The 23,953-nt window shown below is 39.0% G+C and overlaps 1 protein-coding gene across 2 annotated transcripts in view; it reads right to left on the reverse strand.

Moving 5' to 3' along the window:
* MLLT3 (MLLT3 super elongation complex subunit) overlaps window positions 1–23,953 on the reverse strand; it is a 118,850-nt gene that overhangs the window by 51,336 nt on the left and 43,561 nt on the right. Inside the window, exons 3-4 of one of the 2 annotated variants that reach the window (XM_064642821.1) lie at window positions 10,879–10,961; window positions 6,138–6,281 (exon numbers count right to left, since the gene is read on the reverse strand). In XM_064642821.1, the coding sequence (XP_064498891.1) occupies window positions 6,138–6,281; window positions 10,879–10,961 (227 nt within the window). The remainder of the gene's footprint in view (window positions 1–6,137; window positions 6,282–10,878; window positions 10,962–23,953) is intronic. The other variant, XM_064642822.1, reaches the window with a different exon arrangement.

The following is a 23,953-nucleotide window of genomic DNA, read 5'->3' on the forward strand; positions in this document are numbered from 1 at the left end:
AGGAGCTGCATGAGCTGTCACCTTGCTCCAGACCAACACAATTTCCTTATTAGGAAACACAGAGCTACTGCAGAGGAATGAACTGCTACCAAAAATATGTTGTCTGTCTCCTAGTTTTTCATTTTCCTGAATGAAGGGAGGCCCTCAACAAAGCTGGAATAATCAGATCCACACCAAGGTACCTGTTGTAGTTTCATTTACTGAGCTGGTCACCTAAGAACACCTTCACACAGCATATTCAGAACAGGCTGGTGAGCTTTCCACAGTGTGCTGCAGAAAAATTCCAACACCACTTTCAGTAAAAGCCACGAGTTATCTGCTAGAATTCTGGGAAAAATGAAACACTACTACAGCGTTTCCACAGCACTGCAGATGAATTATACTCATCAGTAGCAGACAAATGGACCTCTTTGTGTGGCTCTGGGCTGCCGCACCCTGTGTTGTTTTACAGTGAAGAACGGATTCATTCACTGCTGAAAGCACTAAGAGCAGCAATGAAAATACAGGTGTCCTGAACAACTATTATTCCTACTTAAACCAACATAGAATATTTTTAAAGTTATTTGCTTGAAAGCAAAGTAATATGTAGTTGAAGAAAATTCAATTATTTAATTATAAGAAGAACAAGATTAAAGATAATCCCTTCCCTAGAAGAGCATTATACCTAAGGTTGGTTCTGGGTAAAAGCCAACTATTCTGACACCGAGGAATTGCAACAAAAGAGGAAGGATAGAGAAAAGAGGGAAATCCCCATGATTTCATCTTCATTACATGGATTATGAACATAGGTTTTAGAACTGGCATTACACAGACATCTCAACTGACTGAAAACTGTTAAAACAGTAAAATCACAAATATTTCTAAAAAACCCTCAAACACCTGAATGCAGAGGTTTGTGGCAAAACCTGAATTTTTACCTTCGTAGTTTTCTATAAAAATTGAGCAGACACTTGGAATCGGATTAATTAATAGATTAACTGTGTGCAAGAAAAGAGTTGTCTTGCTACAGAAGCAGTGTTGCTTGTATTTCCAGACACATTTTACAGAAAGCAGTCACAAAGGACTCATCTGTTGCTAAAACAAATCATTACTAGTCTAGAAGCAACCTATTTCTTGCATCCTCTAAATGTGAAACCTCAAGCTGTATCATTAATAGCTATGTGAATTTGTAATAAAGTTATGAATTTTACTATTTTTGTCCACAGTGGTAAGTGCTCTCTAAGGGGCATTTATAAGGCTTTTCCTTTTAGGAAAAAAAAATCAACTATTAAATGTTGTCTGTTACTTCCAAATTAAACAACTAATTTTGACTCTCCTTCCAGAAAGGAGGGAGCATTACATAGTACAAATATTTTTATTTATTTATTTATTTGTAACTATGGGAGACTGGGCTGTATTAAATCGCCGTCTTAATGCAGACTGAAAATATTTTCACTACTTTTTCCTGCAAAAATCAAGATTTAGTTATTCATAACATCATACTCAAAACAGTGCTGCTTGAGCAATCTGTTTTCCAGAGGCAAAGTTCAATTTTAAGATGTTAGGTAGCGGTCATTCAGCATGTTCAAAATTAATTTAATAAAAATTAATTTTTTCTCGAAATTGAAAAACATGCCAGCCAAAAAAGCAGTAGAACCAGTGCTACTGACAACACAAAATACATCAGTGGAGTCAGACTGTATTTACAAATGTTTTCAGTGGGATTCAACATTCAAAATCTACTTCAATTTTGAAGTTTATTTTTTAATCACTATAAATTCCCAGTGTCACCTCTCTTCCCATACCTATACGCAGGAATCATAGTGGTGCCTCTTTTTACTCAGGCTCTTTCATGTGTCGAGGCTGAAACTAATCATGAAACATAACTGAAAAATCTAGGAAGGAATGACCATGTAAGGATCAATGCCTACTGCTGTTCACTTGATGAAAACTTCAATTCTACTGTACCTACTCAAGCATAATTTTGTGCTCAGCCTAGAGGATGAGCTGTGTAGGAGACTGCATATATAGTTCTGTCACTACCAGTAGCTTGATGACTTGCTTGGTAACACACAGATTAACTATAAGTCATTATTTGTATACAGGGTGTCCTTGGGGATTTCAAGCAACAGGTTGTTAGTTCACATGAGTATACATGTATACACGTTAGCTTCAGGTGATTAGGAACGACACTGAGTAAATGGTGCAAATAATTCTCAGTAGCATGATTTCCACAGCAAACCTTTCTAAAAGAAATGTCATTTAGAATATATACGCAAATAAATAGAACATAAACAATTGTCCTGAATGGTTTGGTTGAATTTGCCCAGTGTGCTTTTGAAAAGGTTTTATTTCTTCTGTACACATTTGTTTTTATAATTATGAGAACAAGGTCAACTGAAATTAGGCAAATGGCAGAGATGAACTCAAGTGTAACTAAAACTTTCCAACAGGCGGGGAAAGATCCATGTAGAAAATATATTTCTGAAGGTGGAAAACTTTGACTAACAAGTTTGCAAATTGGATATAGCCTATGCAAGACTGAACTAAAGGTTCCTATTTACCTGCCTCACTGCAGAAATGCAGTCTCTGAAGCCAAATCAAACCCTTATTCTAAGAGTTGAAAATTAAATTGTCAGATTGGAAGAGAAATGAGCAACCTGATGACCTCCTCCTAATGAAGACTGACTGCACATTTATTCTTAAATTCCGGTGATATCAAATAAAATGCTAAGATATAAATATTCCACAGAGTTAATCTACATGAGTGGTACCACCCTAAATGTCCTGTCTGCCTTTACTAAAGTGGCCACAGTGGCACTGCAAGACTGTACCACAGTTGTGTTCTCACTTCTTTAATTACTTGAAATATCCCAATATTACTCATATCCCAGTGAACTGCAGGACAGCCAGTCAGGCCTTAGGGCACATGAAGGATGGGGAAGGGTAATAAAACTTCCTTAGTCTGAAAGACAAAAGAACAGTGGCTCTAGCAAGTAACCTTGACTAGTTCACATTCAGGATGCCACAAGATGCATGTGAGAAAGAAAAGGGGAGTTGAGAGCATCCAAGCAATAATTCAAGGAATCTGCAGCGAGTGACAAACACACAGGCAAGATTATATTGAATATAGCAGCATGCAGATACCAGGTGACCTTGCCCTTTTCCCTCCAGAAGGATATACGATTTGTAATACACATATATTTTTGCAAATAAGATGTAATCATGTTTAGTAGTTCATGTCACTGAAACAACACATTCCATAACTTTCACTTGGGAGAAAAACTAGAGATCAGGATTTTGAGGTGCACAGAAGTCAAGCAATTTAGACTATTATTTAAAAGCATGTAAGCAGAAGTCCACCATGTTAAAGGACTTTACTTAAAGCTACCAATAGGTGTTTTACATTAACAGGGTATCTCATTCATTTTGAAGGGCATGAGCTTCATTTTGTCAGAGTTGTTGTCTGTCAAAATTCACTGACTAGTTACAGCCATAAGCTAGAAGTATTAATTGTTTTGACTTATAAGTAAGTGCAAGATCCACCTCATACTTTATTATCCTGTAAATGCTTTTCTCAGCCTAAAGCAGGGAAGTTACAAGTGAGTTAATGTTTTGTGCATTCATTCTCTTGTCTGTTCTACACACACTTGGAAGCAAGAGTGAATTTCCAGGCCTTCTACAAGAGTCTAACAAAAGCCTGTTTACAGTATTTCATAAAATGCAACAGACTTTTCAATATTAGGAGATGAAAGCCCTTCACAGAGACTGTCAGTAACAAGACACACAGAATGCTGTTACATTGTCTCTGTCAACCAGACCAGATACACTCCTAGGTCAGAAAGTCCATAAAGGGATGCAGAAAACACAGGTAACTTCACCAGAAGGTACTTATTTCTTGAAAAGGAATTGGGGAAATGGAGAAAAATAAAAAAGCAAGCCATGCAGTTTGAGCAGTTTGTAGTATCCAGAAGACAAAAGGCAATGAAGCAATGTATTCTAAGAATGATCACACTGATATATTTAGGGAAAGCATTTGATCAAAACATGCCACATTTTGTTGTTTACACTTAAGCAAAATATTTGCTTTTGTTAACTCAAGAAAGCTAAAATTAGAAGGCACAGAAAATTAACCTTAAAAAAGACACTTCCTATTTTAACCTTTTTAACCATTGCCCCTCAACCCCAAAGTCCCTGATGGCATCATTTAGATTTATTTCACTTGTGGGTAAAACTTGTCCATTGACAACTGACCTGATACAATTAATACTAAGGCAGTGGCTCATGAAGTTTTCCAGAATAAAATCTTATTTAATTTGCAAACACACTAAAAAGCCAAATGTTCAGACATGGATACCCTCTTCCATCTAAAAAATGCAAACACAAAACACCATTCATGCTTCTATTTCAATATAACTATAGTTGTGACAGTTCTCTTCTTCAGGAGGGCAACAAGGTTTAGACTATACATGCTACTTATTTTTGCTTTGTTTTCAAAGATTCTCTTCAGCAGACTGAACATTCTCACACTAACTCCCTCTTATCTCCAGCCAAGAACCCACTGCTGTCTAAATGTGCCAAAAATGGCTACCCACTTTTGTTATGACTGTTTAAAAATAAAGATAAGCACTGGCATATACACTTGTAATTTTACTGTATGAAGGCTTGCTTAACACCTCTATCAGTGACTCGGATGAAGAGACAGAAGACACTCATGATGGCTGCAGATAATCAGCTGGGGAAGAGAAGCATCTGACACTTCAGAGCAAGCAGGACTTGTAGGAGCAACCCAGACAGTCTGGAGGAATGGGTTAACAGCTGCCTTATGAAATACAATGAGGACAAATAACAAATGCCAAGTCCTGTCCCAGTAAGGCAGAGCCCTGCAGCCATGAGGCTACAGCTGGAAAACAACTCTGGGGCATGGTCCTGGGCACAGGAAGGCTGTGAGCTGAGCCAGGGCCACCCATCTGGCAGAAACAATGGCTATCAGTGCCCCAGGTCTTGCGAGCAGGTCACAGCCCTGGGAACCAGGGGAGGGTAGGGGCTTTACCCTCTGCTTGATGCTTATCAGCATCAGGTGCTGCTTATGGTTTGGATCCCCAACAAAGAAACACCACCAACAAAATGTAGGGAATTAAGAGGAGGCCACTGAGATGGTGGTGCTGGAGACCTTATGCAGTGAGAAGTGGCTACAGAACTAGGGCTGGTTCAGGCTGGAGGAGGGATGGCTTTGGGGGCACCCAACAGGTCCTCCATTCCCTCCTATCAACATGGCACTGATGGGAAGGAGTAGAGGAGACATAGTCATGCTCTTCACAGTGGTGTATGGGACAAGGGCAAGAGGCAGCAGGCCCATGAAGACAGCCCAGTGGTGGAGCCAGGCCCAGGGAGACTGGGCCACCTTTGGTTAGGGAAGGTTTCACACCCTGGCAAGGAGGGGTGAAGTGCTGAGCAGCCTGGTCTCGCTCAATGATTGAGCCTCTGGTGGTCCCTGACAGCATGAATAGTTCTACCATCATTTGAAACAGAGGGGTGTTTCAGCTTCCACTAACACACAAACTGTACATGTAAATGTTTGGCCCTTCTAGCCCTCTGTTTCCTCCAAATGAGCAAGCTTCCTTTGGGCTTCTTCACATCAGTTAATTCTACCAACAAGTAAAGAAGCTGGTACACTTTTCTGGTTCAGATTGCATAACACTGATGAACTAAATTTAAGTAAGCTTGTTTATACTTACAGTTTCTAACTCATTTTACCTTATAAACACTGAATTTATTCTGCTTAATACAGAACCATATCTCTTTCAATGAATGACATCTTATTTTCTTATTACTTTGTCCCATCACAGTAGCCATCCTGTATTTCATTTCTGGAAAGCCAAGCAATCAATGCTTCATGACAAGGTCCAAGATCTGCTTTCGCAGAAGTTAACTAATTGGTTGTGAAGACAAGTATCTTAACAAGTATTTAAGGTAGGCACATGCTCATTTGTTCACCCATTGCACTTAAAGACAAGTACTGAGCTCCCATATGAAGTTAATCACAAAAACACTTCATTTCACTGTCAGGTCAATCTTTCTTATCATACTAATCATGCACCAGCAATAAGCAGCAACATCTTTATTATGATGGCTTTTGACATGGGTGCAGGACTCACCCCTCCTGCCTTTAGCAGCTTTCTTCTGAATTCCTCTGTCGGGTTGTTGAATGTGAGCTTTTCACAGCGGAGGTGATTTACAGGTGGGTGGCCTTCAAGGTGCAGGAATAAGTCATAGTCAAATCGAACTTTCTTAGGTTCTTCCTGAGGGTTGAAAATAACCAGATAGAAACATCTAACACCAAAACTAACTAAGTTGAAAACAAGGGCTACAAAAAGACTGTCAATTAAAATTAAAATTATGTCATTTTTAACCATTCTTTGTGTTCTCAGACACACATGATGGAATTTACCAAGCGTCAGCTGAGCTACAGTAAATCAGAGAAGCTCCTATCAGCCTATGACAACACAAGGTAAAATGCATGAACTTCATGAAGCTCTGACCAGGCTTAATTAACACTTATGTCATGTTATCCACGGGCTACAGATATGCACATAGGCAAGTATCATGATTCAGCTGACACAAGGTAACAGTCACCAACACAATCACACTTCTGAGCCCTAGAGAGTACTGAAGACACTGTACAAAGTATTGAATGCAAATTCCTCCACTGCAGCCAAACTATTGTTTTCTCCACAAGCTGTACTAAGTATGAAACTGCTGCAGCCAACTACATTTAATCTCCTATTTATGGGGTCTGCTCATTTACTAAAGAAACTTCATTGCCTTGAACAAATGTGGCCAGATAGATTTCAAGTTTTGTACTACAGCTTACAAACAACCCAAATTCTCTGCCACTGCAGTGAAAAAATGAAACTGAATGTTCCCTGTACCAATATGAAGAAAGAAAGAACAGGAAGAGCAAATATATCTTGAAAGAAATCACCAGTGCTCTACTGCCCTGAGAATGCCACTAGTGTCCTTTTTCAGCTGAGGCTTCGTACCGACTTCAGTATCTTTTCTCTGGTATTACAAATTAAGTACATTTTCTGTTACACATTTTCACAGTCCCTTCAAGAAGCTGTATGTAAGTGCTTTTTAAAGGCACTATTAAGCAGCCCTTTCTCCAAAGGTCCTGATGTGCAACAGAAGTCACCAAACCAATGTCAGTCTTAGGGTAGAACACATATAAAAAGTAAAATTGAGGAAAAGTTTTAGTAAAAAGGAAACCATGACGGAAGAAGAGGAAGAGATGCATCAAAACCTTAGCACACATCCAACACTGCATGTAATCAAAATACATGCTCTGTTCAGTGACAGATGCTTAAAAAAATTCACATTAACCATGTTTAATTTTGATTCAGGATTCCAAGGATGGGAAGAATAGAAAGCATAGAAATCTCAAGTTATTCTAAAAGTTAAATCAGAGATTTCAAACACAGCCAAGGGACATGCTAACTGTCTCATCTCTAGACTTGGAGCAGAAACAACAGAAGGGGACCTGAAATAAAAGGCTCGCAGTTGTCTCTTTCTGAAGACAGAAGAAGCAGTTCTCTTAGACTGAACTATTTTCTTGACAGATCATTTTCAAAGGCAACCATCGATGATGATATTTCTTCTTGTTAGAAATATTAACCTATGATTTCATGCAGAAAAAAATGGAAGTGACTTATTCTCTGGTCTACTTAGAAAACCGTGATGTTGTTATAGGCAAAAAGTTGGTACCGGTAGCTTTGCCATAAAAGCAAAGTTTTAAGAATTCATAAATGGAAGTCTTCAAAGAACTTTGTGGAAAGTCAGATGAACATAACCAGTGATTAAAAAGCAGACTATTACTACACAAAAGACTTTCGGTGTCACTGCACTGCCTGTATTTTAAAAACAGTGTGACAGTGAAGACAAAATATCCTGCATGTTATGAGCCTTATCCTATATGGGCTACATTTTCCCAAGTAGGAGTCTTTTGACCTAAAAGCATTTTTAAGGACTTTGTCTCAATGACTAACAACTATAGCCTGCTGCTGCTGAATTTGGGAGCAGGGGTTGTTGTAATTTCCCTAACTCTTTAAAGTTTGAAATATTTTCCATCATTGTGAAATACCTGTTAAGTTTTCTACCAGTTTTTTTTTAGTCCTGGGAATGGGCACCGTTTAATTCTCTGTGGCCCTGAGTGGCTTCCTGTACCCCTTCTTTCTCTATTCATTACAGTATTTTCTGAATCAGAAATTGAAAAGTTGTCTACCTTGAAAAAATGATGATGGTGTGTCTCCTCTTCCTCCTTCTGTCTATCTCCTCTTTTTCTGTACTGGAATACCTGTGAAGTGGCTTAAGGGAGGAAGAATAGCTGAGCCAGAAGAAAGGGGTAATTTGCCAGCTCAATTTTTGTGCCACTCTTCCTTTGCATTCACCCACCCCAGGGAAGGGCATGCTGCTGCAGCTGTGTGAAGAGCTAGCTGACTCACAGTCCAACTGCTGCTTGTCGTATTCCATGACACCAAAATAGGGGTGAGGGATGTTTGCAAACTTCCTAATTCCACATGCTGCTTGAGGGTGAGGTGAGTTGCCCTCTTGATCTCAGTCTAAGCCAGAACTCCTGCTGGAGAACTCCTGAGACTTGCAGGTCTCCACAGTCAGCAAAGGCACGCAAAAGTCTGAGTGGAAAACAAAAAAAGAAATGTCGGGCAGGAAGCTTTCTGTAGAGATGCTTCAGTGATTGACTCAGTGTCTTCTGACTTACTTTGCACAGTTTTGGGATGAGCATTTAATAGAGAAGTTAAGGAGAATAGATTGCTTTTCATTAGATTTCCTGAATGAATCAAAACAACTTCCCTAACGGAGATAGGGCTAAAAAGCATAGCAAAAAGGCTGATCAACTCACTGAGGCAGTTCTGTTTCCATTTTTGACAGCAAACAGGGTTGACCAAGACCTGCTCTTCACAGATTGATACAGGGAACATGTCAGAATTACCTGTTCAAAACCTACAACTTAAAAAGTGCCTGAGCAGAATTATCCACATCTCACACCTTAACAGAGCTTTCTGTGAAAGATAAAAGAATACTAGAACACATACTTGAAGTCATACATGGCTAACTCTAACACAATTTTTAAGTGATCAGGGTTCCAGAAAAAGTCTTCTTTTATGGACTTCTATTTTCTTTCTGGTTTAGTCTTTCACCAAGCATTCAACACATTAAAGATGTAATCCTGACTTGATTAAAATAATTAAGTTACATCTTGGTAATTAGTAATATAGACCCTGTTATGTATGTTAAAGAAAACCCTTGTATTTGCTATTTGAGACTTAGAGTAAGTGCAGCAATTACCTAGAATGTGAGACACTACAATAACATAAGCTTTGTAGAATGGCACTGCATTTGGTAGAATGGCACTGAGCCCTGGTAACGTTGAGTTGAGTAAAATGAGGGCTCACATGCAGTCTAAAAGAACATTTTCTAAAAGATAGAGCATGCAAGAGCGCAAAAAAAGACTGTTTTGAAAGATCAAAACCTGACCAAGTTATAAAGATTTGCAATACTAAAATAGAACAATAAGTCCCCTATGTAATCAACACAATCAAGATTGGTTTCTTCTCCTCAAGTTTAAGTGACTCTTAAACTTTCTTAAGCACTATTTAAAGTCTGTCCACTTTTGAGCAGGGCTAGTAATTCTTCTGAATAATTACATTCAACTGTTGTTTGGTGTTTTTTTTAATCAAATAATCCTAATTTCACTAGTTATCTACTAAATACTGTCCCCCAAGAATCAATACTGGGCCCAGTACTGATTAACTTCTACATCAGTGATTTGGATGGAGAGGCAGATGCTCCCCAGCAAGTTCACTGACAACACAAATCTGGGAGGAGTGGCCAATAACCCAGAGGGCTGTGCAGTCCTTCAGAAGGACCTCAACACATTGGAGAGATGGGCAGAGAAGAACTGTCTGAAATTCAACAAAGGCAAGTGCAAGGTCCTGCACCTGGGTAGAATAACCCCAGGCACCAGCACAGGCTGGGTGTCAACATGCTGGAAAGCATGTGGAGAAGAACCTGAGGTCCTGGTGAACAACCACCTGTCTGTGAGCCAGCAGTGTGCCCTGGTGGCCAAGAAGGCCAATGGAATCGTGGGATGCATTAGGAAGAGCATTGCCAGCAGATCGAGGGAGGTGATCCTGCCCCTCTACTCAGCCCTGGTGAGGCCACATCTGGAGTGCTGTGTCCAGTTCTGGGCTCCTCAGTACAAGAGAGACATGGAACTTCTGGAGTAGGTCCACTGAAGAGTGACAAATATGATTGACTGAAGCATCTCTCTTATGAGGAAAGGCTGAGAGAGTTGGGCTTGTTCAGACTCGAGGAGACAACGAGAGGAGACCTCATCAATGTCTACAAGTATCTGAAGGGAGGATGTCAAGAGGATGGAGCCAGGCTCTTCTCAGGGGTGCTAAACAATAGGATAAAAGGCAATGGGCAGAAACTGATGTACACGAAGTTCCTCCTGAACATGAGGAAGAATTTCTTTACTATGCAGGTGACTGTGCACTGGAAGAGATTGTCCAAAGAAATTGTGAAGTTTCCCTCATTGGATATTCACCTGATTGTGATCCTGTGCAATGTGCTCTAAGATGACTCTGCTTGAGCAGGGAGCTTGGACCAGATGATCCACTGTGTTCACTTCCAACCTGACCCATTCTATGATTTAGTGAAATTATGCATTTCTAAGAGTTACAGTAATATTGAGTTGAGGAACAGCACTGACAAAGTTAGCTGTAAGCCTAATTGTTATCCAAGTTTACAAATTAAACTTTAAAAAAACCTCACACATGATTTTTTTATTTTTTTAATGGAAAATATGAGATTCCATACCTTGTTTTTGAAGTAAACCTCAATTGGTAAAATGAAACCAGCATATCCTGATTCTTCAACTTTGTAGGGTGGATCCTTGCACACTGAAACAGAGAAAAACCCGTATTTAATGCAAAAAAATTGTGTTTTAAATGCATAAGTAAACCACATGAGTAAATCTCCAATAACACTTCCATATAGCACCATTACAAAACCGCACACACACAGTCGGATATAACTATGCACAACTCAAACTGAACTTTGCAAGCAAGTCATTCCTGCCTGCATAGAACCTGCAGTTTAGGGATAGCAAAATTTTATTTCTTCTTTTTGTTCTTCATCATTTGAGACTGCTAAAGCAGAACTACCAGGAACTTCAATACCAGGTGGAACAAATAAGTACTCACAATGGTACATAGACTCTGCAGTTGGAAGGGACCAACAAGGATCACTGAGTCTAACTCTTAAGTGAATGGCTTATACAGGGACAGTAACAACCTTGGTGTTACTATCACCAGGCTCTAACCAATGGAGTAGAGAGGGAGAGTTCTTTCAATAATGCCAGTATAATGAATTACTCAAGATCACAGCAAGCCAGAACAGGAACTGACGATTATCTGTCCCCTGTTTTGTCAGAGAAATATGCCTTCTCTACAGCTCACATAAATAGCTTAAGTCATTTATCTCAAATGTTTTGTTCCTTTATTCCACAAGTGAAGCACTGCTTCTTCTCTCACACATGCATTCCCGTGTGTTGCATCAGACATTAACTGACACCAAAGGAACAGATGCAATCAAGCCATGATGATGTATTTTACTAACAGTGACTACACTGAGGCCTTTGGAGATAACAGTAACAAAATTCTAGTTAAAGCTATCTTTCTTAAAAACTTTAACATGAGATTCATTTGGCAGTCTAACACTGTTTATTGTGAATAGATTTTTTTTTTCTTTATTAAAAATGTAGTCAAAACAAATAAGGAAAGACAGAAGTTCCTTTTCAGCAGATGCTGACACAAGAACATCAGGATGATGCACAATAATGTCTGCAATGATTCACATATATTTTGTGCATCCTGCAGGACACTCTAAGTGGGTGCTTGTAAAAAGAGAAGGCTTCTTATAGAGAACTGGTTTAACTAAGTTCTTGCTACTGGTATTATATAGATTCTTGCCTATTATTTGCTCATATTGGTCATCCTTAAACCAACTTTTCCCTCTATTCAACACCATCTTCATTAAAAGAAGTCTCAAAACAAAGGGGTGGCATTCATTTTCAGAGGAAGGCAGACTGTGGTACCAAATCCCTTCTGCAGAATAATTCAGCTTTAAATATTCAGCTGTGATTTCTATAAAAGCTCTTTGCTACCCTGCAGCTCACCTTGCCAGCTGGTGAAGTCCAGTATTTGGATTCTATAAAAAAAACAGCCAGCAAGAGAATGGCTCTCTAACTTCAGGCACATCTCAGCCATTAATACCAAAAAAACTCTAGGCAGGTTCAAACAGAAGATAGGAAAAAATACTAAGCTGAGTGTGGGTTAAACAGTACTTCCTATTGTAGAAATAAGAGGTGCCCATTTGCTCAACACCTTATGCTGACATGTATTTAACGACAAAGATAAAACCCTGAAGTGAAAGCACAAAAGAGACTAAAAAAGAAGACTGAGTTTTCAGCATTGCGTTTTCAATCCTACTAAATTCTCTGCCTCACATATGGAGTGCCCAGATTCACACCACTTCTACCAGGGTATCAAGATACAGCTTAAAATCCGTTAAATAAAGTGACCCCTAATTAAATGTTGGAGTGACATTTTCTGCATATTCCTCAACCATTGAATAGGTTCTTCATCAACTGAGAACAATCCAATACACAAGATAGCAGGTCAGGAAAGTCTTCAGGGCTGGGACTGAGTTTTGACTCAGCTGCACCTAGGCTCCATCAGGAATTTAGAAAGCAAGGGGGTCCTCTCTGAACCTGGGGTCCCAGTGGGAGGGTATCCCTTACCTTTTTACATCCTTACCCTTTTCCATCTCTGGTCTCCACAAAAATAATTCTAAGCTGACCCTAATCCAGTTTTTCATTCTGTATTACATCCATGTAGTAGTAACAGAGCCAACCTTGCCACTGAACTTTGTTAAGTCACACTTTCATAAATTTATATTAAACTTGCTTTTGCTAATACCGCTGTCAGAGATATTTTTAAGTTACCTAAACCACACATTGGCAGCATTTTCCCAAGTCACCACTACACATGATGGAGCCCTGCTTCCCTGGGGATGGCTGAACACCTGCTTGCCCATTAAGGAAGTAGTGAATGAATTCCTTGTTTTGCTTCGCTTGCATGCACAGCTTTTGCATTGCCTTTTAAAGTGTCTTTATGTTGACCCACGAGTTTTCTCAGTTTTACCCTTCCAGTTCTCTCCCCCATCCTACTGTGAGGAAATGAGTAAGCCGCTGGATGGTGCTTAGATGCCAGCTGGGGATAAAACACAATATCCACTCCTTCCAGGACTGCCAGCAGAAGGAGGATTTTTCTTGATATCAAAAGACCCTCAGCCACCTGCAAACTTTCAAACTTCAGTGCACACCACAGATGGTGCAGACGCCCTTTCTGTTGACTGAAGGACACAAAAAGCTGTTAGCTATATTCTGCACTGCACACACAAGCAACAATCCTTAATGAGACATACAGAAATTACTGGTGATGTCTAGGGCCATTCACAGTTTATGCTTCTCATCTCTTCTGTCTGATCCCTCAGGTTTCCTCCAAACAACATGGGAATGAGAGAAGGGAAGAAAAAGGAAAAAGAGCGTTTTTAGACTGAAGCTATTCCTGCACTACATTTCACCTTTTCATTCTAGACGTTGTTTTTTTCAATACAAAGCAGTTCTCAAAAAAAAAGACTGTTAAAAAATACATGTATGTATGTCTCAGGTATCAAAGGACTGGAGCAAGTGACTTCCAGAAAGTAGCTGGTCTGGAAGTCTTCCTTAGAAAAGCATGACACTAAAGCAAAAGAAAAACCCTTGAACAACTGAACTGCAGCTAAGGCTGCTTGGATAATAACACAATAAACCAAACAATTATTTTTGATGGAAAAGATATTAGGTATAACATTAAAAACTCTGACAATAAGCATCAATTTGCCCTGTAGATACCACTAGTATTTTAAAAGTAATAAAAATTTACAGTAGTTGTGCTTTAATGCATTCTCACATTTATATAGAAGCTACAGCTCTCGGGATTTTCTCTTCTATTGAGAAAAACAGGTCCCACAATTGCAGCCTTTCCTCATAAGAGAGATGCTTCAGTCAATCATATTTGTCACTCTTCAGTGGACCTGCTCCAGAAGTTCCATGTCTCTCTTGTACTGAGGAGCCCAGAACTGGACACAGAACTACAGATGTGGCCTCACCAGGGCTGAGTAGAGGGGCAGGATCACCTCCCTCGATCTGCTGGCAATGCTCTTCCTAATGCATCCCATGGTGCCTTCTTGGCCACCAGGGCACACTGCTGGCTCATGGACAGATTGTTGTCCACCAGGACCCCCAGGTCCTTCTCTGCAGAGTCACTTCCCAGCAAGTCAGACCCCAGCCTGTGCTGGTGCCTGGGGTTATTCTACCCAGGTGCAGGACCTTGCACTTGCCTTTGTTGAATTTCAGACAGTTCTTCCTTCTTTCTATGTAATATACTGAAAAGCAATCAGTTTTGCTTCTATCATCTATCTAACTAACTTCCTGAAGCTATTCAGAGTAGCTGAATAGACAGCAGGAAAAGAAAAATACTTCTTCAAACGCATGTTATTTATATCATTCACTAGCAAATGGCAGAATATAATGCTATTTAAGCAAAGCAAAACATAGATGTATTAATAGTATGCGAGCTTAAGCTATAGAAGGGTACTGCTAAGTCTGGAACAATTATTTATTGTAAACATTGTTTAAATGAATCTGCCTGTTTTTTCTGCCTCTCATTTGGCATTACTTGTGAGACAGAACAATACAAAGCTCTACAATCAAAAATACCCTGAAATAGAGATTTGAAGTCTGTGTGCAAACACGTTTATAATTATTATGATGTAAATGTATACTCCAGGCATAAACCCAGTTTTAAGAGCTGTGTTTGCATGCAGGTGATGCAGATGTTGTATAAGTTGGCACGCATGTAATTATCACAACAATTATACTATTAAGCTGTTAGGAACTTTGAGGAAAGAGAACAGCCACGTGAGGCTAAGGATTAGTGATTTATAAAGAAGGGGTATAGAAAACTAAGACTTTCCTCAAACAGAAACAATTAAAATTTGCAATGCTGTTTCTGACCATTATAGCACACCTACAGTTTTATTTTTCTGCATAAGAGAAGTAGAATAGAACGAACTATTTCAATTGGAAGGGACCTACAACAATCTTCTAGTCTAACTGCCTGACTACTTCAGGACAAAGTTCAAGTATGCTATTAAGGGCATTGTCCAAATGCCTCTTAAACACTGACAGGCTTGGGGCATTGACCACCTCTCTAGTAAGCCTATTCCAATATTTGAGTGCCCTCTCGTTAAAAAAATGCTTCTGAATTTTCAGTTTGAACCTGCCCTGGCATAGCTTTGAACCATTCACACAGATCCCATCACTGGATCACAGTGAGAAGGGTTCAGCACCTTCCTCTCCATGTCTCCTTCTCACGAAGAGGAAAGCAATGAGGTCACCCCTCAGCCTCCTTCTCTTCAAATAAGACAAACATAGAGTCCTCAGCCACTCCTCCCAGCCCCTCAGCCAACTTTGTTCCCCTCCTCTGGACACATTCAAGTACTTTCACATCCTTTTTAAACTATGAGACCCCGTTCTGCACACAGGACTCAGGGTGAGGCCACACTGGCACTGAGTACAGCGGGATGATTCCCTCTTTTGGCAGCTGGTGACTCTGTGTCTGATGCACCCCTGCGTAGGGTTTGCACTCCTGGCTGCCGTGGCACACTACTGACTCACACTGAGCTTGCTACTAGCACCTGACCAGTGCTTCCACTCATCCCATTTCTCACACTGCAATGTGTTGGTGCACAAGCATTTCAGATACACTGAAAGATATATACATATACACTGAAAGGTATGATATATTAATTCCTGAAAGCTAGTCACATATACATCTCTTCTCAAGCTCTGCAGCTCTATGTTCTACGTAGCTGATAAACTCTCCTTTGAGCATAAAACAGAAAAGGGAAGGGAAAAAATATAGATTGTGCCATAAAGACAGAAAATCTTCAAAGTGGCACATGGTCTAACTCTGAATAATTGGTTTTGTTCTAGGACAATTCCACCATGAAGCAAACAACTAATTTTCAAAAATTCTCACCTTAAAAAATACTACATTCATGAAATTGTATTTGCACTACTAATCTAATGGAAATCTGTAAAACAATACAAATAAAGTTACCAAGCCGTCCAAATACACTTTTGATAGATAGTAGCTAGGTTTTTGCCTAAGAAAGCTAACTGCTTTCTCATGCATGAAAGTCATTCATCATGCAGTGTTTCAACTCTGCTCTTTTAAAAATGTCAGGGGAAAAGTGAACAAAACTGTCTTTTTTCTTTTAAAAAATGCCACAAAATGAATTAGAAAGCTATTGATGAAAACATTAACAACATTTTACTTGTTCATATGCTACAAAATAAATAATTTCATCTGTAATCCCTAGACTGTACTTGTTTCTGAGAGAAGCAACACAAAACATTGTTTCTGTTTTCCAGTCAGCGACATCTTTGCAATTTTACTGTTGAGTTGCAAGCATTCGGTAATAAGGAATTTTGTTTATTTTGTTGATAATTCTTTTCAACCAAACTTCCCAATCTTTATTCAGACAGCATTGTCATATCAGAAGTACTTTAAAATCACTGGCAAAGTTTGGTTTTGTGAAGAATTATGCCACATTCCAATGGCATCAGTTCCACACTAAACTTTTCATTTGCTCTTTGCAGGGTATTTCTCGTCTCTTGGTATGCCTCTGGCACTTTGTTTCTACATGTATTGTATTTGATTAAATAACAGCTTGAAATACAGAGAATAGAAATAATTTAGTGTAAACATCTTGAACAAAATAAAGTGCATGAAACCAGCAAAACATGTAATCTTAAGCCACCACTGCTTCATTAGTGGTCATGACTGCAGAGGAAGAGAAAACTTTATACTTTCCTTCAGGTGAAGAAAAGCAATTCAAACCTGCAAAATTATGCATGCCTGACAATAATTTGTTCAATCTAACAAAATATCCCCTACTTAGTACTCATAATTTTGTCAGGAATTAGAGTATATATCGTCTAGAGGACATTAGTCAAAATGGAAACCACCATTTTGTACTAGCATATCAGGTGCTTCCAAAGGATCATGGTGTCAGCTTTCCTGTATCAAAGCAGATTTCCTTGCTTGGACAAAGTTATCCAAAGCTTTATTTCCCATAGTAGATTTGACTGACAATAATTAACTGCATAAGAAGGGTTTTAAAAAGCTGACATGTTTAACTCTGAGGGTTCCTTACCTTTCTAATTTTTGATTTGTTGGTTTCTTTTGGGTTTTGTTTGTTTGGATATTTGGTTTTGGATTGTTATTTTGTTTGTTTTGTTCACTAGCAATTGCCCTAGGAAATTGTGTAAATAGATATATATTAGATTTTGTTCCCAGTCTGATCTTCACAGATTTCAGGAAAGAACATCGCTAAGCATAGTGCATGAAAACAACTGTTGAATTAAGAAAAAAAAAAAAAGGGAAACAGACATGCAGGCTGATCAGAGCAAAACTCTAAGCAGGTTTCTCTACTCATTTTTCTGTATGTTTTCAGAAGAATAAGTCTTTACACCAGATAGGTATTTTAAAAATACCATGGTATATCAAAGACAGGTGATGTTAGTTTTTAAATTCATGAGGTAAGCACAATACTCAAGAAACATCAGGCACAAGTCTGACTGTCACATTTTTAGAGCATCTGCATTTTTTAGAGCATAGACTAAAAAATGTCAGATCTGTTTGTCTTTGACTTTCCTGAAAATTGCCTTTCAACCCAAGCTACAACAAAAGCTACAATCCAAAGCTAGACAACAAAACCAGAAACCTCCGTCCTAAAACACTACCCTTCCCACTTTTTTTGTTGTAACATGCTGTTCTGCTACTATTTACCACAGCTCCCCTACAGGTAGGTTACACAGGAACCTTTGGGCACTTTTGGAGACTTACAATGGATGGCAGACATCAGATAATACCTAGACCCAAGGACAGCAACCCCTAAGTGCAGCTAACAATATTCATATGATTGGCAAGGAAGCTACAACTTCTGGCTAAAAAGCACGTCCTTATTCAAGACAAACAGAAGAGGAAGATGCAACAAACAGCAGCAGAAAAGTTCTCATTTGGCGCAGAAGATGGCCAAGTAGGACCAAAGCCGCAAGCTCTGGGTTTGGTATGCAGGCACTGGAAAGGAGCTCCTGTACGGACGTCTAGCTCTGCCCCACCCATCCACTTCAAGGAGCACGCTGTATCTGCTGTAAACCCACATACACCCTAATACTTCTCCTCTAAGGCAGAACTCATAGCAAGTGAGGGTTCAACCTCTGCCACCACGCATCCTCCCCTGCAACAGCAGCTATCAGCAGCTCCTGCTCAGCCTCGACCCACACTCAGGAGCACCTCTTCACCCCACACCACCCAGAAGCATTCATGTGCTCCATTCATGTGCTTCCATGCCACCATTCATAATAAGGGCTGTCATCTGAGAGAAATGAACACAACAACAAAAAAAGACCCTTTATATCCCCAGTAACAAGATCAATGTCAGAAACATGCCTGTCCACAGCCTCATAATGAATGAGCACTGAAGAACCCTGCCCACCCTCAATATGCTACAAAGAAAACACTTGGCGTAAATTGAGGCTGAAGATTCTCCAGTGTGCTTTAGTACAAAAACCTGAAGCGAAGCCAGTGGCGTGCCAGTACAAGCCCCATAGCTGAAAGGTGCAGAGGTGGAGTGGGGCGAGGAGAAGGCTTTAGTTCTAGCACACAACTTCCACCTCCATCTTCAGAAACTGACTACTGGCAGCAGTAGAACTTCAGCCACGTGCTTCAGATACTAAAAATGCTACCACAGCTGCTTGTCAGGATACCTTATGTCAAGACACAGACTGAGATTACAGGAAATGCTCAAGGAGATGGAATAAATCAGTCACATGGTTGTCACCTGTAAGAATGGCTAAATAGGCTTTCTGCAGGTTTTGAGATGAGACATACATAGATCTATGCTATTTGATAATTATTTGCTTTTAAGAGTCCTCCAAGTCAAACTTTGTTAATGTAATTAAACGTAGGACTAAGAGAAGCAATGGAAGGACAGATACTGAAAACAGACATAGCAAACAAACTATTTTTAGAATCCACTGCTGCCTTCTAGAACATCCTGAAGTTACTTTATGAAGAATATTTACTTAGGTACACAAAAGACAGTATGACAAAAAACAATTAAGCTGTATTATGATCCACATAATAGTAGAGGTGGAAAATGAAGAATTTTCCCTAACTGTTTACATTCCTCTGCACAAAGGATCAAACCACCTTCTGCTCCAGGGTAGATTTTGGGGAAAGGAGAAATTAACAGCATCTTTTCCTTGCAGGAAACATTCTGCTTTAGTTAAGAGCAAAAGTAAAGACAGATAGACTGAAACTTACACTCTGAGCCATAAGTGCCCTAATTGAATTTTTCCTTCAAGAGCAATCACAGAGTAAGCTTAAATATTTAAGACACCAAAGACAAGAGGCTTTGGTCATAGTAGGGTTGGCCACTTTCCAGGTAGCAGTATATACCAGAAGCAAACTGCCCAGTAACAAAGAATATATGGCAAAGTTTGTCTAAAAACAAGGCTAAAACTTGAATGCAGAGTGATAATGGTACACACACCTCCTATTTGAGGACTTCAGAACCAATAAAAATGTCACAGTGAGCTGGAGAAGTAGCACATAGACAGGAAAATAATCTTCACGAAACTGAATGAATAAAAACCACTCAAACCAGTAATCTTACTTATTATTAAACAGGTAGATTGCTTTGACTTTCAAAATTCTTAATGAGATATTCTTCAATATGGGAGTGCTCACAACATTCATTAATGACTGAATGCAAGAGAGATAGCCTACTTGGAAGAAAACATCTTGACAGAAGAAAGCTAGGTTAAGCTCCAACTGAGCATAATGAAGAAAACCAGGTGACTTAACATAACTTCTTACATTTAACAAGATAATAACAAATGAAAATCAATGTACAGAAGAACATATAATATGAATTTTTAAAGGACTGCATTTGAACTGTAATTTAATTTTAAGTAACAATCACTTAACAGGATAACCTACTTACAAACATAAAGAAGTCAAGACTATCTCAATATGAATCCAGTGGACTGGATGACTTGCTATTTCAGTTAAATATATATCTGCTCTTCTGCAGTGTAATGTAATTACTCTAGGTAACTGAATTGCTGTAATACGAGATGTTAACTTGTCCTCCCCATCCCTCAAAAACACAGAGCATAAAACCAGGAAAAGCTGAGAAACCTCAAAGGAAATATTAAAAGGCAAAACTTGCAGCATCACTGAGAAGAGCTAAAATAAATCTGATACACTTTATTCAGATAACACAAATGGGGTGCATGATCATGTGCTCACAAATGCCACTGACATAGCTTGAACATACAGTGGCAGTGGAAATGTTCTTCACTGGCTAACCTTAAAGACTCTAGGCAAGAGGTGTGTAGAACTTCTGTATGTTTTTGGCTGGAATAGAGTTACATTTCTTCATAGTATCCTGTATGGGGCTAGTGTAAGAAGATTCTTATTCCTTAGCCTCAGTTATAATGCTGGAAGCCAACATACACCATATTGCCTGTGAACCTACAAAATACAGCCTGTGAAAGTGTTTATGTTCAAGCCTATTTTTTACTTGTAGAAAATACATATATTTGCTAAGTTAAAGTGAAGGTTCTCCTTTTTTTACATTCATGTAAATATTGTAACTATTCTTACAATTGTTACTATTGTTACAATTGCAACTTTTACCTTTGTACCCCTACTGATTGCTTTAACAGTACAAAGTTTTCCAGGAAACCTCCAAGCTTTGTCTGCCAGTGACCTAAGCATTTGGCAGGGACTTTGGAGTACGGCTTCAATATCGTTAATTAAATGGATAATTTCCATGGAGCTACAGAAAAAAAAGCCTGACTTTACACTGGTAGTTTGACTTGCACTGAACATTTTCTTCGGCTCATTTCTGCTCTTCTCTTTTTTCATCCTTCAACCAACTCTCCTCCCAGAAAAGTACATAAGTATGTATAAGAATCCATACTGCTGCCTCTGACACTCCTGTTTCTTGTATGAACACCCAAAAAAGTACAGCTATGACTATTCTAGGTTACCAGATAATCGTCATCATTCCACACTGAACATTTGACAGCTGCAAGTACATTTTAGCCTTCAGAAGTACATATAATTGTGTGATATATAATGTGATGCCAGGACCACAAGTCAATCCATCCAGTTCCTCCAACAAGAATAAATCAGCATTAAGTTCCCAAAGGCTAAAAAACCTTTGGTTTGTCTCTCCTATCTTCTTCCAGGATGCCTCCTACATTCTCCCAAATGCCTGAGTAACTGTCTTAGAAAAATATATTGTTTTTAACGTTTTGGTACCTCAGTTTGTGGCTGGGAGTTCAGGGGGCACAGAATAAACTTGATTCTGATTGTCTCTCCTAGAACAGAGATAGTGACTACTTTGGGAGCACAGTGTGAAAGCTTCACTAATATCCCACTTCCTCCTCTGGAAACAATTTCATTTAATAACTGAAGGAGACAGGAGTTGCTTATTACATATTTCTAAACAAGCCTTTTGGGTTTTTTTACTTTAATGCTTTGAACTAGGACAGCTCATTCATTTCATGTTGTCTGCTTCCAAGGGGCACAAAGAAGGATCTTTTCCACCACACTTTTAAAAGAGAATATGATAAAAAGAAAAATGTTGGAGTCAGTTATTGTTTGGCACACTAACTATTGGGAAATAATTCAGATGAAGGGTTATGACTGGGAATCTGTTACCAAATTAAACTAATCTGGATTTTTTTGGCTATTATTTTTTTAAATAGTTATTAACTTGCAAGCAACATGTGGATATGGAGTTACCATCAATTCTTACTACTTCCCAACTCTAATTCTTTATTCTCTGTGATAATTCTTGGTTTGTTCACTTCTCTCTAAATGTTGCTAATATCAACAAATTTTGAACATGTGACACATTAAAGCTGGCATCCTCTTTAAAAAGAGCTCATTTATCTTCTTACTCCTTGCAGCAGTTAACTGGCTTCATCAGAAAACAAAGACAGGCAGACAAACTGTATGTGCACTTTTGTTCCGCATTCCTTCTCATCACCCCGAGAACAGAAATTCAGAATAATGGGATTCAACATTTACTCTTCTGCTTCTGAAGGGGTCTGAAAAACAGAGAAAAGCATCATCTGTTCATCCTTCCCTAGATCTTGTGAGGCCCATGCTGAGAAAACTAAGGTTAGAAGAAAGCAGCATGACTTTTCAGAAGTTACAGAAAAAAGCTACAGTGTCTTGCTCTTGAAAGTTTCACACAAAATAAAAGAATTGTTATACTGTTCCTTCCATCACATTGTCAGACTGTGACTACACAACAGGAGGACAACAGAAAAAAAAGAATCTACACTCTTAAAGCTTCTATACCTCACAAGAAGTAGAAGGAAGGTCTCTGCTTTGATTAACTATAACAAGAAGTTCTCAAAGCAGCCATTACTTCATGCAGATTTTGCATGCAGTGTGGCCTATGTGCCTTGGGCATCTTTACCTGTTCCCAAGGCTCCTCTCCAGGGATGTATTTCAGCATCTTGTGGCAGGGTGAACCAGTCAGCCTCCCACATTTCCAAGAAGGAGTTAGCAAGTGCTGACGTCCATCTAGGCTGATGGGTCAAGAAGAGGGCCAGTGGAAAAGGCCACTATCAACCTCTATGTTGCCTATCCTACACTGGTGGCATTAACTTCGCTCTGTCTTCCCCTCCACAAGACCGTAATTTTCATAAAATACAGAAGACGTTAACATCCTCAAGACTCTCATAGTCTTTAACAGGGATATGTAAAAGTGAGAAAAAGGCCTGGTCCTTATGGAAAGTGGTATAGTGTACATGTTTCTTATTGCCAGCCACACTGGTTAAGATTCACTTATGCATTGTTTATAGTATAACCTAAATTTTAATTCATCTGTTTCCACTGAATTTGATTGCCTCCCTGTCTGCTCTTTGCTTACAGTAAAAATTCCTTCAATAAAGCATTTGTATTCTGATCATCTTGTGAATTATACTGTTTTTTCCCCTCACATTCTATAAAACACAATTTTCCCACAAGAGTTCCTAGTATGTACCATGTGTATGAAGATGAAATTCCCAGAGGCCAGTAGCTTATTCAGCTTGTGAGAGTTTCCTTGGCACCTACACATTTTTCCATGCTTAAGTCAGCTGTTGCAGTAACTTAAGTATTAAGAATATGTTTAACCCCTTGATCTTGAAGCTAGGCTGCAACAACTACTAGACCTTCTGATGTTTTAAAAAGCTTATTCATTCATCTTTGTCATCAGTAACATGACTAACATTTCAATTCAAGCTAACAGAAGCTTGAAATATGAAGTTATTACTTAAAAGAAATTAAAAAACTTCTTATGGGAAACTCTATGAAACTATTTCCTCCCTTGGTGAAAATATTCTGCTCTACTGAATTCCATGTGTTTTGTTTTCCCTAACACAGTATCTTAAATCTACAGTATCCTAGACACTTAAGAATAATACATATTTTTGTGCATTTGGATCATGAGCAAACTATTGGCAGTTCTCTGTGTACCCTGAAGATTCTGCATGACAATACATGCTCCTCTCTGTATAATTCTTCCTTGATATAAATACACACAACTTCATCTTTCTGCTTTATCTGCGGACTACCACCGAGTTCTGTCATCATTGTCCTATTTTATAGGACACATAATACAGCACAGCCACTCTGTATGAGTT

Source organism: Pseudopipra pipra, chromosome Z, assembly GCF_036250125.1.
Source record: "Pseudopipra pipra isolate bDixPip1 chromosome Z, bDixPip1.hap1, whole genome shotgun sequence".
NCBI lineage: Eukaryota > Metazoa > Chordata > Aves > Passeriformes > Pipridae > Pseudopipra > Pseudopipra pipra.